General features: G+C 39.3%; 1 protein-coding gene across 1 annotated transcript in view; it reads right to left on the bottom strand.

Moving 5' to 3' along the window:
* GPA33 (glycoprotein A33) overlaps window positions 1-17423 on the bottom strand; it is a 36629-nt gene that overhangs the window by 18029 nt on the left and 1177 nt on the right. The window contains exon 2 of the mRNA XM_072648745.1: window positions 540-694. Within this exon, the coding sequence (XP_072504846.1) occupies window positions 540-694 (155 nt within the window). The remainder of the gene's footprint in view (window positions 1-539; window positions 695-17423) is intronic.

Genomic DNA, 17423 nt, shown 5'->3' with positions numbered 1-17423 from the left:
AAAGAGAAAGACAGGCAGACAGAGAAAGAGAAAGAGACAGAGATAATGAGAAAGAGATGGACAGAGACAGAGAGAGAAAGAGACAGAGAGAGAAAGAGACAGAGGCAATGAGAGAAACAGAGATAGAGACAGAGAGAGACACAGAGAGGGAGGGAGGAAGAAAGACAGAAAGAGACAGAGAGGAAGAGGGAGAGAGAGAGAGGGAAGAAGAAAGAGAGAATAGGCACCCCAGGGCCCCAGTCAGGACAACTTAAGGCAAAATCATAAAGCAAGGTCTTGTCGTTCCCGTTTCTCACCTTACTGCCCAGCTTTGCCCTTCCCTAGACTGCAGGCCCCAGGATGCTGCCCCTGTCAGGAAAGAAGGGGGAGTATGGGCCTCCTTTGTCGTGTTAAAATCAATGTGCAGGTAACAAGGTATTTTGCCTATGTATGATGCTGTCTCAGGACTGAGCTTGGTATCCAAAGTGACCTGGCCCAAACCTTCTACTTCTCTCCAACCCTTGTCTTCTCCCCCACTAAGAGGATGTATGGCATCTTACTGGAGGGTCCATTAGAGGTTTATCCCATTGGATGAATCCACTTCTTGTTGCAAGTGTTGTCTCATACATACATGGAAGTGTGGCACTTTGCCCGCGAGCAGCTCGTAGGACCTTCGTGGGTGTTCTCACAGAGATGGTATAAGCTGTTCCCCACACTGAAATGGAGGTAGAAAGTGAGATGAGGCAAATACATAAAACTGGTACATACCCTTTCCTCTCCAAGAATACTTTTCAAAGGAGTTTCTATGAGAATGGGGTCAATCACCCTGAGTTACTCCAGGCCAGTAGCCCCTACAGAATCACCACACAGGAGCCAGAAAAGATAAGGAGTAAAGGAGATGGTCAGAGCTGTATCTAACATGGGAAAATTAAGGTATTGTCTCAGGATACCAAAAATGGGGGAGGGAGGATGAAGTCCTTCTTTGGAACTTTGGGGAGAAATGATGGTTTCCTCCTTGTTTGTCATAGAGGAAAGCCGGGAGTAGTCTGACGTGGGCCTTAAGTTTGGGGAGGGCAGATTTCAAAGGGTTCAAAGGGAATAGGAGGGATAGAAAGTCCCATTCTGAAGATGCAAAAGGAAACAATTCTGACAAGCTGGAAAAAAAAAAGAATTGCCTGAAGACATTAGGTATGAGTATCTAGGGAATTCACCTACATGTTAAGATTTTTAAAAGATACATACAGGTTATAATGGCAAAGCTTGACCCTGAAGAAGAGAGAAGACTTTGCAACTCCTTCTCATTGTGCAGAGCTAGAAGAATATGGCTTCTTATTAAGCACTTACTAAGTATTTACTATATATCGGGCATTGTGCTAAGCAATGAAAATACAATGAAAGGTAAAAACAGCCCTTGACTACAAAGAACTTATCTTCTAAAGGGGGAGAAAAATAATGCAGTTGACTGAAGGTCATTTCAGAATAGAAAGCAGTAGCAGCTGAGAAAACCAGGAAAGGCTTTGTATAGAAAGTGAAATTTGAGCTGAAATTTGAAGGAAGACAGGAAAAGGAGATGAAGATGAGGACATAGAGCATTCCAAGCATGGGGACAGCTGGAACAATAGTATTTGCCCCATTGGCATGGTTTCATGATATTCTTGAGCTCCATTCAACAGCACATGGATTAGTTAATAAAGGAAGTAGGAGGTGAGGGTCATGTAGATTTGAGGTTTGGCAAAGAAAGCCAAATTTGGAGGCAAGGTGTAATTGGCTACAGCACAAAGAGGCAAGAGATTTGAAGGTAGAGGATAGTGTGGAGTTAAAAAGGAGTTAAGAAAGAGAAAGAATACATCCAGTGCTGAGTGAAGAACTGAGGGATGAAGGTCATAGCAGTCAAGGTGAGAACAAAAAAATAGGGTTGAGTTTGTAAGGCACAGGAAAAGATGGATGATAAATATGAATGGACAAAATTTTTGAGTTCACGAATATAGAACACTTGTGGGTGATGCAACATCAAGGCTTGGATGATCTATGTCTGTGTGTAGCAAAGGTGAAGTGGGTGCATAGGTCATGGAAACTGAGTAGATTGAGAACCTAGGGAATCAGAGTATTTGAGAGAGCATCGACATGCATGCTGAACTCCCCTAGTATGAGATCGACGTTGAAATGTCGGATTTCTGTCAGATGGGAATGATGCAGTAGGGTTTACTGAACTAATTTTTTCTTTTTCATTATTATTTGTTAAAAAGAATGACTTTCTGGGGGAGGGGAGGACATATGTATATATGTATATAGGTGGGTGTATATACACATATGTACAGAGAGAGAGATCTATATAGAAATTAAGGTTATGTAAAAACAAAAGATATCAATAATTTAAACATATATGTATAAACCATTCTGGAAAGCAATTTGGAAACATGCAAGAAAACTGGCATCTCATTGATCCATACAGAGAGTCCACTGCTGGACATATGCCCAAGGAGATCAGTGACAACAAAAAGGTCCCCATTATAGTAAAATATTTCTAGTAGCAACTTTTTGTAGTAGTAAAGAACTAGAAACAGAGTAGATGCCCCCAGATTAGGGAACAGGATCAACAAACTGCAGCATGTTAATTTAATGGAAGATTAACGTGCTACAAATAGCTATGAACATAAGGAATATCAAGGAACATGGAAAGATGTATGTGAAATGATTCAAAGTGGAGTAAGTACAGCCAAGAAAACAATATGTACAATGACTGCAACAGTAAAAATGAAAATAACAACAAACAATTGATATTTGATGCCCTGAAATTATAATGACAAAGCTTGACCCTAAAGAAGAGATATGAGAAAATACTTTCCCTTGGACCTTGAAAAAGGGGCAATTGGTTGTGCTAGACACTGACATCATACGTTTTGGATGTCTTAAAAATTATTTTGTGGAGGTTTTTTTCTTTTCCTTTTTTCATATTTTATTTAAAGAAATCGCTCTCTGGAAGGAGAGGTCAGGAGGAATATGATGGGAAATATAGGCGATAGAATAACAAAAGATCAACAAAGTGTATTTAAACGGGGAAATATAAACATATCATATTTATATAAGGACAAAAGAAGGGAATTAGAGCAGAGAACTGAGGATGAATACAGAAATGTGATCCAATGACTGGCAAGGAAGGTAAGGACAATGGAAAAGGATGCTTTTTAAGTTATAATGGGCAAAAGAGGAGGATCAAAGGAGGATTAGGCCTACTGCTCAGAGTGGATAGGACAGTGAGATCTGACAAAAGGAAGAGGCTGAGCTGCTCCATTATTATTTTGCTACTGTTTTCTTCCAAGGAAAATAACCTTTGGACTAGAAAGGACAGAACAGGGATGGCTAATAGGGAGTTGATTCCCAAGATAAGTGGGGAGCTGGTAAGAGATCACCTCCAGGAGATGCTTTTGATGAGTTCAAGCCACCTGGCTCAGATGAACTATATTTATCCTCAGCGTCTGAAAGGACTGGTGGATGTGATTGCAGAGCCACTGTCAGTGATATTTAAAAGATTATGGAAAATAGGAGAGTTACTGCGGGAGTGAAGAAGAGGAAACGCTGTCTAGATTTTTTGAAAAGAGAAGAAAATAGTGCCTGCAAACTAGGCCAACAAGCTTTGACTTTGATTCCTGGCTAAATTCCAGAATGAATGGATTAAAAAAAAAGATGGTTAATGGATGTTAAAAAAAAATTAGTAGTCACCAAGAGCTAGCATGGCTTCGTTAAGAACAAGTCATGGCAAACTAGTTTTATTTCCATTTTTGACGAGAAACTAAAATAGCACAGTGAAAGGAATGCACTAGAGAGGGATACTTTAATGTTTTATGGAAGTGCCCCATGCAAAATACACACAAATCACTTAGTATAAACCCTGGGGAAACTAACACTATTCTTCCACATAAGAAAATTCATTTGTATTTAAAGAAAACATATTCATAAAGAGGTTGTACAGAAGGACAAAAGTCTGATGGAGATACCAAATACCTCCAATATATTCTCCAGGGCACTCAAAGCATTTCATAGATAAAAGATTCCCACTGAAACCCAAAGACATGATGAGCTTGAACACCATCATTATTTGCTGCCTTCAGGAAAGTATCAATTAGACAAAATCTTCCCCTCCCCTTGGTCCCACTTTCTCTTTATTTTGACTCCCTCCACTGTTCGTTTGGCTTTTATTTTTAATGAGAATGCATTTTTGTAAGATTTACTCATTCTGTATTTCTATTCTAGTGGAAAGAGACCTGAACTAGGAAGTGAGGAGAAGGGAGTTCTTTCCCTGACGCTGCTGCTAACTGGATAACTTTCATAAAAACACAGAATTCTAATTTGGAATAGACTTTAGAGATCACCTCCTCCAGAGATTTTGAACCTATTTTTGTAGTGGATCTCTTCAGCAGGCAGTCTGGTGAAGCCTCAGGACCCTTTCTCACAATGATGCTTTAATTACATAAAATAAAATATATAGGATTACAGATAGAAAAATTACATTAACAGTTATCAAAAATTTTTATTTAAAATCCCTCAACCCCAGGTAAAGAACTCTTGACCTAGTCCAACACTTCTACTTTACAGAGAAGAAATCTGAAGGAAGCTAAGTGTTCAATGTCACATAGTCAGTAAGTAGAAAAGCTAGGGTTCAAATACTCTTTTGTTTCTTCCCCAATGATGGACTTGCTGGGTGGCTTGGGAAAATCACTTAACCTCTATATATGTCAGTGCCACTAACTGTAAATTTCAAGGGTTAGACAAATGACTCCTGTAAAATGCTTCAGAATAGAGACTGGTTTTTGCCTTTCTTTGTATCCCCAGCTCTTAGCATGTTGCAAGTAGTAGGGGTTTAAGAAATGCTTGTTGATTTAATGTAATTAAGGTCCCTTCTACCTCTAGTGCAGACCCTCATCCTTTCACGCCTGGAGGGGATGCTATTGTAATAGCCTGCTGGTTGGTCTCTCTACCAAAAGTCCTTTCCTTCTCCAGTCCTTCTTTGTGTCAAATGCCATATTGATCTTTCTTAAGTGCAGGTCTGACCACATCACTTCCTATAATAAACTCAATAAACTAAACTTATTATATAAGTACAAAAGATGGGAATAAGATCAGGGAACTGAGGATGAATACAGAAATAAACTCCAATGGTTCCCTATTATGTTCAGGATAGAATATTTTATTAAATCCTGTTTGGATTTGAAAACCCTTCACAACTCAGCCCCTTCCTACCTTCCCAGTCTTCTTAGATTTTCAACCCCTCCACATATTCTGATCCCATAGCGATGGATTCCTTGTATCCCTCCACCTCTAGATTGGCTGTCCCCCATGCCTGGAATGCTCTCTCTCCTTTCTGCCTCCTGGCTTCCTTCAGTTCTCAACTAAAATTCTACCTTCTACAGGAAGCTTTTCCTGACCTCCCTTAATTCTAGTGCTTCTCCTCTGATATTACCTCTCATTTATATTGTACATATTTTGCATGCAGTCATCTACATATTGCCCCATTAGAATGTGAGTTCCTTGAGGTCAGGGCCTCTTTTTGCCTTTCTTTCCCACCACTCCTCCCCCAGCACTTAGCACAATGCCTGTCACATACTAAGTACTTAATAAATGCTTATTTATTGACTTTTTTTTTTTAAAAAAAAAAGGTTAATATTCTATGACCAAAATCATGAAATGCCGAATTCCCTAGTTTTGTTCCCTCTCTCTTCCCTTGGAGAATCCACAGATAACCTAGAAAGGAGTCTTTTGTTTCCATGGATTAGCCTACTGACCTAGCCTGCAACCTCAGACAGGATTGATCTAAGAGGAGAGAGACCACAGCCCCATGGTAACCAAGAATGACCCCAGGATGGGCCCCCACAAAGGGAGCTTTGAGACCTTCCCTTAGGTGAAGGGAGAGACAGAGAGAATTGCAGTGCTTGACAGATTGGGTTTAATGCTTCCCCACTCCACCCAGCAATCAAAACAGACCCAGAGGTGAAGTCATAAAACTAGTAACCTTTCCCCCATCTCAACTTTTTTTTAATGTCCTCTTTAAAACCTGCTCTCAGAACAGTACCTGTTATCAGTCATCTATACCTTAATGCGTAGTTGGAGTCATGCTTTGTCTCTTTGAAGCTTTAGATCTCTAATCATGAAACAGAAGAATCTATTCTCCAGCTGAAGGAATGGAGGGCACCTGGTCGAAGGTGGGAGAGAGGAAGACCTAGGCCACCTTTCCCAGACTGAATTATCTTTGGATAGCCATCATCTAGTGGTGCAAGTCTCCTGTCAGGGGACAAGCGCCAATAATGATTGATACCAAGAGGGGTGGGGCTCTTCAAGGCTCTATCCATGGAGATCTCTACTTCTCCTTTCACTTTGCTAGCTGATTCATCTTCCCTTCACAAAGATCAAGTTGTTTTTAAAATGATACCACTATAAAATCTTCAGCAGGTGACTCCCGCCTGACAAGCAGCATGGCTCCATGAAAAAACAAAAATGAAACAAAAAATAAAAACAAACAAAAAACCTGTAGACCAGGGATTAGGGTATGTGGACTGATTGCAGTCTCATCTTTGTGACTTAGTAGCTATGCTACGAGGTGAAAGTCAATTCAACATTCTAGAGCTGTTCTCTTGTTGGTAAGGAATAGGTTAGGATGAGAGGGTTTGGATTAAGTGATTGCCAAAACCCTGTGGAAAGAGCACTGGATTTGGGGTTTGAGACCCTGGCTTCTAATCTTGCCTCCATTACTTACTACTCCTGGGAGGTTGGGCGAGTAGCTTTGTGGGTCTGGGCCTTGGTTTCCTAACTGGTCAAATGAAGGAGCTGAGCTGGGTAGCCTACAAGAGGAGGTGGGTTGGAGTCAGCTCTAAATACCTCTTGAGCACCAATTGTGAAATTTTTAGTGTGAGCATTTATACCTTGGAAATGGGCAGATACCATAAATCAGAGCTTGAAATTATTGTTTTATTGATTGTCTAAACTTAAGAGAGTGATGAAGAAAATGTTGATAATGCAGATTAAAATGAAAAGTGTGTCCTTGTACATCCCTGGGGTTTTCCCCATCTCCATACCTCTGCTCCCAGCTGTTCTCTGCACCTACTGTCCCTCTCCCTTCTTCACCTGTTGAATTCCTACCCATCCTTTAAGGTCTAACTCAAATGGCATTTCCTCCTTAGGAAGAAAGGAAACAAGCATTTATTAAACACCTACTATGTACCAGGCACTACATTCAGAGTTTTACAGTTGTTATCTCACTTGAACCTCACAACAACCCTGTGAGATAGATGTTATTCTTTTCGTCAGTTTACAGATGAGGAAACTGAGGCAAATAGAGGTTAAATGATTTGCCCAGGGCCACATAGTTAATAAATGTCTGAAGCAGGATTTGAACACAGGTCCTCATAACTCCAGGTGCAGCATTCTATCTACTGAGCCACCAGCTGCTTCTAGGCCTTCTCTACTCTGCTTCCATCTTGGTAATGACCTTTCCACACACTTTTTTATGTACTTCTCTATTTTTTCTTTCTGAAATAGTACATACTATAATTTTGTGTTTGCATCTAATGTTGCTATGTGAGAGTAAGGATAGGTCTATCTAAACTTTGTGTCTCCTCCCAACCTAGCTCGGTGCTCTGCATACAGTAGGTGCTTAGCTGGTGCTTGCTGAAATGATATTAAATGAAATTAATTGAATTGAACTGAAGACACTTCCCAAAGAGCTCCAAGTTCTGTGATAACTTGACTTCCTTGAACACCTCCCCATGGCTTTGGAGTCTGAATTGCAGTTCCCACTTTGTCCCTTATACTACAGAACCTGGCACATAGTAGGTATTTAATAAATATATATTGACCAACTTTACTTCTTTGGGCCTCAGTTTCCCTCCCCCTCTGTAAAATGAAGAAACTGGAAAGGATAGTCTCTAAACTGTTTCACCTTTAAATTATATCACCCTGGGTCACACCCATACTGGATCATTATGATTTATGGGACCCGAGAACAAAGGAATGACTGGAGCAATGAGGTTCATTACAGTGTGGGGACCAAAGGTCACTATGCATTTAGAAAAGAAAAGAGGGGGAGGGAAAAGGGCAGAATGAAAGGGCAAATTGGTAGCATCTCACTCTCCAGGGCAGCTGTAGGTCCAGCTTAGCAGGCAGAGAGAAAATGGAGAATTCATAGGGCAGAAATGAGGCCACACAGTAGTTTCACAAGCAAGGAAAAGGCATAGATGTTTTACTTCAGGAGATAAAATGGGAATGAAGCTGGCCACCCTCTCCTATCCCTAGTAGGGGCCCTGCCTAGCCTTAATCATTGAATGGGTGTTGCCTGTTAAAGAACTTAGCTTAAAAAGGCCAAAGTCTCTCATTGAATCCTGAGCCATCTCCAGTCATCCTGGTCTAGTTCCGGCCACTGGATCAGGATAGCTCAGGAGGAGAAAGTGAGGCTGGTGACTATGCACAGCCTTGCCTCACTTAAATCTAATTCACTTGCAAGTCAGGACATCACCTTCCTGATGTCATGGTCTTCCTCTTTGAGAATGAAGTACAAACAACAGTAGGGGACAGGAAATTGTCCAAATAGAACAATTTGAAGGGCAACAAAATACTCCTTGCATCTCCCTAAATATTTCTTTTTCCTCTCCTTTTAGCCCCACCTAGTCTGACATTCCTACCATGAATCAGAGAATCTTTGAACCCATGGAGTTGGAAGGCTACCTCCAGATCCAACCTCCCTCCCAGTGCAGGGATCTAATCTGCAAAATGCTGGACCCACAACTATGTAACCTGTTTGAAAACTTCTAGCAGTGAGAAGTCACTACTTTAGGAGGAAGAGGCTAAAATGATGATGATGATGAAGATGAAGATGATGATGATGATAGCTAGCATTTCTATAGTGCTTTAAGGTTTGCAAAATGCTTTACAAATATTATCTCATTTTATCCTCACAACAAGTGGAGGAGATAGGTTCTATCATTATCCAACACTATTATACAGATGAGGAAACTGAGGCAGACAGAGGTTGGCCAAGACACTTGCCCAAGGTCTCACAACTAGAAAGTACCAGATTTAAACTCAGGTCTTCCTTACTCCAAGTCCAGTGCTCTAATACCTAGCTGCCTCTACAATATCCTTCTGGACAAAATGAACAAATGTCCTTGATCTGGTGCTTAATTCATAATTAAATGATTTTAAGTCCTAAGGAGAGAGCCCTGAAGTCAACTTGTTGGACAGAGTGCTGAACTTCAGTTCAAATCCTTCCTCAGACACTGATTAGTTGTGTCATCCTGGGCAAGTCACTTAAGTGTTCTCATTCTCAGTTTCCCCATCTGTAAAAAAAGAATTAATTAATAGAGGGGATATGAAGATTAAATAAGGAACAAACCTTAAATGCTAACTTTTAGTATCATCTCCTCTCTCCTCAGGAAGCTGCCTTTTCATACCTCACCTAGATGATTGCCTCACACACCTGCTTGGTCTCCCTATTTCAAATATGGTCTCCCCATTCCTACCCATCCTCTACACTGTTACCAAAGTGATTTTCCTTCCTTATGTATCTGATCATGTTACTCCTCAACTTACTAAATGCCAGTGACTCCTGGTTGCCTCTGCTTTTGAATATGAAGACCTCTATTTGGCTTTTAAAGTCCTTCCCAACCTTCCTCCAGTCCATCTTTCTGTCCTCCTTGCGTATTACTTTGCTTCCATGCTCTGAGACCAGCCAAACCAGCCCTGTGCTCTTTGTACACATGCCATTCATTGTCTCCTACCATCTCCTGTCTCTACACCTTTTCCCCATGCCTGGAATGTTCTTCTTCCTCATCCCTACCTCATAGAGGTAAGTATGACCATCTATAATGAATAAGGCTGTCCCTGCTTCCCCAAAATGCTAAGGCCCTTCCTCTCAAATTATTTTGTAATTAGCTACTTCATATTCATTTTCTTTATATTCATCTGTGGAGAGTTGTTTTAGATCCATGAAGAACTGGATTCAGATCCTCTCTCTGACATATCCTGGCTGTGTGACCCCAAGCAAGTGACTTAACCTCTCTACCTCTCTAAGACTATCTGACAGAGAAGGTTTCCACCTATGATGGCAGAGAAGTTCCTCCCTAGGGAGTTCCTATACTGATGAAATTATAGGTCTGTTCCCAAATTCATAAATATACATATATGAACCTATAGACACAATACACCTATATATATACACATCATATAAACATTTATGTATACTTGTACGTATATAAAATACATGCATAAATACACACAAATAGGCAGTTAATTGACTCAGTGGATAGAGTGTTGGACTTGCAATCAGGAAGGCCTAAATTTCAATCTGGCTTCAGATGCTTATTAGCTGCGTGACTGTGGGGAGGTCATTTGACCACTCTCAACCTCAGTTTATTCATCTGAAAAATGAAAATAATAACAGCACCTACTTTTCCAGGGTTGTTATGAAGAGAAAATGAGATCATATTGGTAAAATACTTTGTAAACCTTAAGGCCCTATAGAAACTAGCTATCATTTTTATGTAAAAATGACCTCCCTTGTTAGATAATAAATTCCTTGTGAGTAGAGATTGCTTCATTCATTATGAATTATTATATTAGTATTCCATCTTCAGTGAGTGGCTCAGTGCCTAGCACATAGTAGGTACTTATGACATGCTTGTTGATGGAGGGACTAACAGTGGGCAAGTCACTTATCTTTCCTGGGTCCCAGTTTCTTCAGTTCTAAAGGGAAGGGATTGGATTATATAATTTCAAAAATCCTTTGCCACTCTGAGATCTTATAACCTGGTGGCTTGGAGGTTTTTGTAGACTAAAACAACAAATTATCAGTGTAATGTTGAATGAAGTAATGCTTAATCTGATGAAGAGAAGACTTTATGAGTCTTCAAGTATTGTAAGGGCTGTCATGGAATTAGATGGCTTAGACTTGTTGTTTTGCTGAGCCCTGGAGAGAGAAAAAAAAATTAGGACAGAATGGCTAGAAACTTTGAAGAGACAAATTAAGTCCTGAAGTCAGAAGGAACTTGGTAAAAATGAAAGCTAACCCAAACCAGTTTAACCAAAATGGTGTGCCTTGGGAGGTATTGGTTTTCTCCTAAGTTGAGATCTTCAAGAAAAAAGTTATGTGACCACCTGTTCAACAGAGTAACCTAGGTGGCACAGTAGATAGAAGTTAAGTGCCTTGCCAGGGTTACACAGCTAGTAAGTACTTGAGGCCAGATTTGAACTCACGTATTCCTGAACTATCTCCTTTTTCATCTATAAATTGGGATAATAATAGCACCTACCTCCCAAAGTTGTTAAGAGGATAAAATCTACTAATATTATAAAGTGTTCTACTAACTTGAAAACATTATACAAATAAATGCTAGTTAAAACGTTATATAAATAAATGTTATCATTATCTTAAAGATGAGATGGTTGTTCATGTATGTGTTAGACAAGATGGTCTCTAAGGGCCTTTCCAGCTCTTAGGTTCTCTGTCAACTAAAAAAGCTCATTTGATTTCAGGTTGCATTAATAGACCCAGAATTAGAAAAATGACAGAGCAAATGCCTTCCATTATGCTCAGACCACATCCAGAGTATTTAGTTCCAGATATCATATTTTGGGAAGGATGTTGGCAATGTGGAGCATGGGCAGAGGAAAGTGATCAGGCTAGCAAATGGACTCAAAGCTATGGTGAAGGTGTTTAATTTGAAGAAGAGAAGACATGAGCTCTGGGGTAGTAGAGTGGATTTGGAGAGAAAGGAACCGCGTTTGAATCCCAGCTCTGGCATTCACCATTTTTCAGTGAATTCACTTCAGACAAATCACTTCACTTTTTCTGTCTTTACTTTTAGTCTAGGAGGGGATGGAACATGAAAATATGATCTCTAAGGTTAAATATTTGAAAGGTTGTGATTTTTAAAAGGAATTATATTACTTGACCTCCAGAAGGTAGAATGAGGACTAATGGACAAATGGAGGTGATGGGAAAGCAGATTATAGACCAATGTAAAAAAGTTTTAATAATTTAAGTTTAAAAATTCTTAGTAACTAAATCTGTCTAAAACTGGAATGGGCTGCTTTGGGAAACAGCCTCTTCCCAGACATTGAAAACCTTCAAGTAGTGTCTTTGTTGGGTATGTTGTAGAGTGATTTAATGCTTAATGTATGAACTGGACCAGAGAACTACTAGGACATTTCCAAGTCTTAGATCCATATTCCTTTGGATCAGTATTGAAAGAGTCCTTTACTTAAAAAAATTCCCAATGGTCTTTTAAGGCAAAATGCCATCAACATCCAGAGAATGAACTATGGAATTCAATTGCAGAATATAGTGGATCATTCTTTTGTGTGTATTACGTTTTGGTTTTCTTATAGGATTTCTCCCATTCATTATAATTCTTCTACACAGCATGACTATAGTGAAAATGTATTTGATAGAAATGTATGTGTAGAAGCTATATAAAACTGTATGCCATCTCAAGGAGGTAGGGGGGAGGTAGGAGGGAGGTAGGGAGAAAAAAAAATCTAAGTTATATAGTGGTGATTGTGGAACACTGAAAATAAATAAAATTAATATTAAAAAAATAAAAATAATTCTAAAAGAAAAAGATTTCCTTAAAAGTACAAATGTTATCTAGCAGAATAAACATAGTAAGGCTTTCCTGACCATTGGTATTTTAGATCAAATGATTTAGTCAAATTATTGCCTTTTACCCATCAAGGTCCTAGAAATGGGCCGTCAAAACTATTTATTAAATATTTATTATTATTCTAGATTGAATTCTGATAGATTAGGAAAGATGAATCACTGCCCAGAGTTCTGATAGATGGAGACAGATTAAGAAACATGAGTCACTGTCTAGAAAGGCAGGCCCAGCTGGGCTCCCACCGTTAAGAGTTCTACACACCCAGGGCAACCCAAAGGTATTAGTCACTGGGCACCAGGGATGTTGGGAGTGAGGGGACAAAGCCAAAGGTCCTAGAGAGGTGAAATTGACTTTCATTTCCCTCATAATTTTTCATTAGACCCTTCTTGCTATCCTATAAGATGCATAGATTCCACAAAAAGAGAAATGTGAACCTTGGTTTAGACACTGTATCAGGAGCCCTGCCATGTAGAATCAATTATATTTCAGAGAAAGGAGGGTGGGATTTAGAGGCACTTAGGGAAAGGTGACTTCAGATTTGGAAGGAAGAGGACCAAGTGAGTCAGGGCAAGATTAAGGATCTTTGTGCATGTAGGTAAGATTTCATGATATGAGACAAAGAAGAAGTCCTTGTCTCAGGACCCAGCTCTAGCTGTAGTTCCCGCATTAGGCCAGCCTCAGTGACTCCTGCCATAGTCTCTCTTTCCACATTTTAATTCCTATAGCACTTTTGGGCTCACTAAAAATTACTATATTATATATTTAGTCCAAAAGCAGGGCACAAAATGGTTAAGTGACTAGTTAAGATGACTTATATACTAGGTGATGAAGCCAAGATTTGAACTTGGTTTCTCTCGTCCCAGATTCACCTCTCTTTCCAAGTTGCCTCTTCAGATCTCTTATAATTTGTAAAAACTATTAAAAGACTTCATTGTCTCCCCTGGGACTGAGCTAAGACTACATAGCATCTAACACAGTCACTTTCAAAAAAGTGCATAGCCCAATTTTCCTTCTCCCTCACTCCTTTCTACCATGATGGAGAGGAATGACGTGCCCAGAGAGACCCAAACCCATAGTCTACATGTTCGACTTCAGGAGAGAAAACAAGAGTTGTGAGTGGGTGGGGGATATTCTGGCCTGGGACCAAGCTGGACTGCCCTGGCTAAGAAGGTTTGCCTCCCTGGCAAAGACTTTGTCCCTTAGGAGGCAGAGAAAATCTCCCAAGAACTGGTTCTACAGGCTGAGTTCACCCACAGGTCACATGCCTTCTGGCTGCATGTAAATAATGTTTTAAAAAAAAGTTAAAGCCATTTCAATTCCTTTTAGTCATGCCTGAGGTTGTAGGGAGGTGAGAAGGGTTTGGGGGAAGTTTGGGATGAAGGGGGGATTCCAAGCTAGTTACAAGAAAGGATCACAGATTCACAAAATAGGAATGGTTGTTTGCCTTCTGTCTCCAGCCCTTGAGGCTCAGGCTTTTAAAAGTCCTTCCAATCTTTTCCAGGATTTGCTCACAATTCTGACTCATTCTGGAGCTTCACTTCTTCCCTGATTTATGGAGGGGTGGGGTATTGACTCAACCTGAGTTATTTCATTTTTTCCTTGGCAATTCCTAGATTTCCAGCTGGCATATTATACCCCCAGGCTAGGTGTAGGGAGGAATTTGTTGAATAAATGAATGAGTTAATGGGTTTAAAGAATGAATGAATGAATGAATGAGTCATAGGATCATAAAATAATGCCTCAAGTTGAATTCTGGAGTGGCATAACCAACAAAAGGTCAAAGTAAGACATTTCTCCAGACTATGACAACTTAGAAGGTCAGGAAGAGAGGTCTGTGACATGAGGAAGAGGTTGACCCAGAGCCCACATGGATGAAACACCAGTGGTGGGACTAGGTAATGGTGTCTGGTCACACCTTGGAGAGCTCTCAAGCCAGAGATGGTGAGGGGATCTGGTAACTTCTCAGTAAGAAATTATAAAGGACCCCTATGATAGCACAGATTGCAGGATCACGTGCTATTTGCCAACTCCATTGCCTACACCCACTTCCAGGTCATAGTTCAAGTGTGTAGAGGAGAGCTTTTCTGTCAAGGAGCCCTGAGGCACAGTATTACATTCTGTCACAAAGGTTCAGGGACCCTGAGGAATAGTATTGCTTTTGACCCTAAGGAAATAGAGGTCCTCTCCCCATGCCAGCAACAGAGCCCAACTTTAACATAAAGTTCAAAATCAAGAAATAGGGTGAAAAAATGAGCAAACCACAACCAACACCCCTCCCTACCAAAACCCTGACCTGACCCTTCCCTACTGACAGGGAAGATCAAGACACAGACTGAGAAGAAGAGAATGAAGTCAAAACAGTTACAAGCAAAAGCCTCAAAAAAAAAATGCAAATTGGACACAAACCCAACAAAAATGGTTTTCAAAATCAAATAAAAATGGAAAAATTAGATAAAACAATGAGAGCAAAGGAACTAAAATATGAAAAGACAATTAACAGCTTGTTAAAATATGCACAAAAATAATGAAGAAAACAATACCTTAAAAAACAGAATTAGTCAAATGGAAAAAGAGGTACAAAAGCTTTCTGAATATCCTTAGATCATTTATTAACTGGGTAATGGCTCTTATTTTTTTACACATTTGGCTCAGTTCTTTATGTATTTGAAAAGGAGGCTTTTATCAGAGACACTTGCTGTGAAATTTCTGTCTCCCCCCATTCAATTTCCTGTTTTTCTTCTAATTTTGACTGCTTTAGTTTTGTTTGTGCAAAAGTTTTTTAACTTCATGCCATCAAGATTATCCATTTTACTTCCCATTGTGCTGTATATCTCTTATTTGATCATAAACTCTTCCCTTAGCCATAGAATTGATAGGCATGTTTTTCCATGCTCCTCCAATTTACTTATGATATCACCCTTTATCTTATTTTGGTATATGGTGTGAGATGTTGGTCTATGCCCAGTTTCTGCCAAATTGCTTTCCAGTTTTTTCTGCAATTTTTGTCAAATGCTGAGTTCTTACCCCAAAAGCTTGGGTCTTTTGGTTTAATAAACCAAAACACTAGATCACTTAGTTAATTTACTAATCTACCAGATTATTTCATGATTACTGCTTTGTAATATAGTTTGAAGTCAGGTACTGCTAGGCCACCTTCCTTCACATTTTTTTCATTGATTCCCTTGATATGAATGGACAGTTTTCAGAAGAAGAAATCAAATCTATCAATAATCACATTTTAAAATGCTCTAAATCACTAGTGATTAGAGAAATGCAAATTAAAACAACTCTACGGTGCCATCTCATATCTGTCAGGTTGGCTAACATGACAGAAAAGGAAAATGACAAATTCTGGATAGGATGTGGAAATATTGGGTGGATTTGTGAAATAGTGCAACCATTCTGAAGAACAATTTGTAACTGTCCAAAGGACTAAAGACCGGTGCATACCTTTTGACCCAACAACATTATTACTGGGGTATATCTCAAAGAGATCAAATAAAAAGGAAAAGAAACTATCTGTGCAAAAATATTTATAGCATCTCTTTTTGTGGTGGCAAAGAATTAGAAACTGAGGGAATGCTCGTCAATTGAAGAATGACTAACCACATTATGGTATATAATTGTGGTAGAATGCTACTTTTCCATAAGAAATGATGAGCAGGATAGTTTCAGAAAAAGCTGGAAAGACAAATGTGAACTCATACAAAGTGAAGTGAGCAGAACCAGGAGAAAATTGCATACAGTAATAACAGTATTGTTACAATGATCAACTGTAACAGACTTAGCTATTCCATCTTGGATACAATGAACCAAGACAATCTTGAAGGATCCATGATGTAAGATGCTATCCACCTCCAGAGAGAGAACTGAAGAACTCTGAGCGCAGATTAAAGCATACTTCAAAATTTTTATGCTTTGTAGTGGTTGTTGTTGTTTGTTTTCTTTTAAAACTTGGCTAACATGGAAATGTGTTTTGCATAATTTCACATTTAATCAATATTAAATTGCTTGTCTTCTCAAGATGGGGGAAAATTTTGGGGAAGAAGGAAGAGAATTTGGAACTCAAAATGTAAAAAAAAAAAGAATGTTTTTTTTTAATATCTAATTGGGAAATATTTAATGAAATTGTTTGCGTGTGTGTGTGTGTGTGTATGTGTGTGTGTGTGTGTGTGTCTTAAGGATGCAGGTGAAAGCACTCTACCAGCTCCTTAGAAGGATTTGTTCAAATTGAGATCTGAGGAGTCTAGGGTTATCCCGCTTGTATTCACAGAAGAACAAGTCTCTAAAACAAACCCTTCAATTTTGTCACAAGTGTTAGTTTGTTCATGGTAACAAATTAACTCTAGAGGTAGGCAGCCAGGTGACACAGTAAGAATGGGAGTCAGGGAGACCTGAATTTAAATCCTGCCTCAACTACTTACCAGATGTGTGAAACTGGACAAGTCATATAACCTATTTGTCTCAGTTCCTCATTTGTAAAATGGAGATAATAAAAGCGTGTACCTCATATAGTTGTTGTAAGGATCAGATGAAACAAATACTGCTAGGTCACCTTCCTTCACATTTTTTTTTTCATTTGATTCTCTTGATATGAATGGGCAGTTTTCAGAAGAAGAAATCAAAGCTATCAATAGTCACATTTTAAGATGCTCTAAATCCCTAGTGATTAGAGAAATGCAAATTAAAACAGCTCTTGAGATACCGTCTTACACTTGTCAGGTTGGCTAACATGACAGAAAAGGAAAATGACAAATTCTGGATGGGAGGGGAAACATTGAGTACTTTCCAATTCATTTA

The sequence above is a fragment of the Notamacropus eugenii genome, chromosome 2, assembly GCF_028372415.1.
Source record: "Notamacropus eugenii isolate mMacEug1 chromosome 2, mMacEug1.pri_v2, whole genome shotgun sequence".
In the NCBI taxonomy this organism is placed as follows: Eukaryota; Metazoa; Chordata; class Mammalia; order Diprotodontia; family Macropodidae; genus Notamacropus; species Notamacropus eugenii.
Note: the sequence above shows the minus strand (reverse complement) of the source record. Positions and strands in the feature narration are given on the sequence as shown.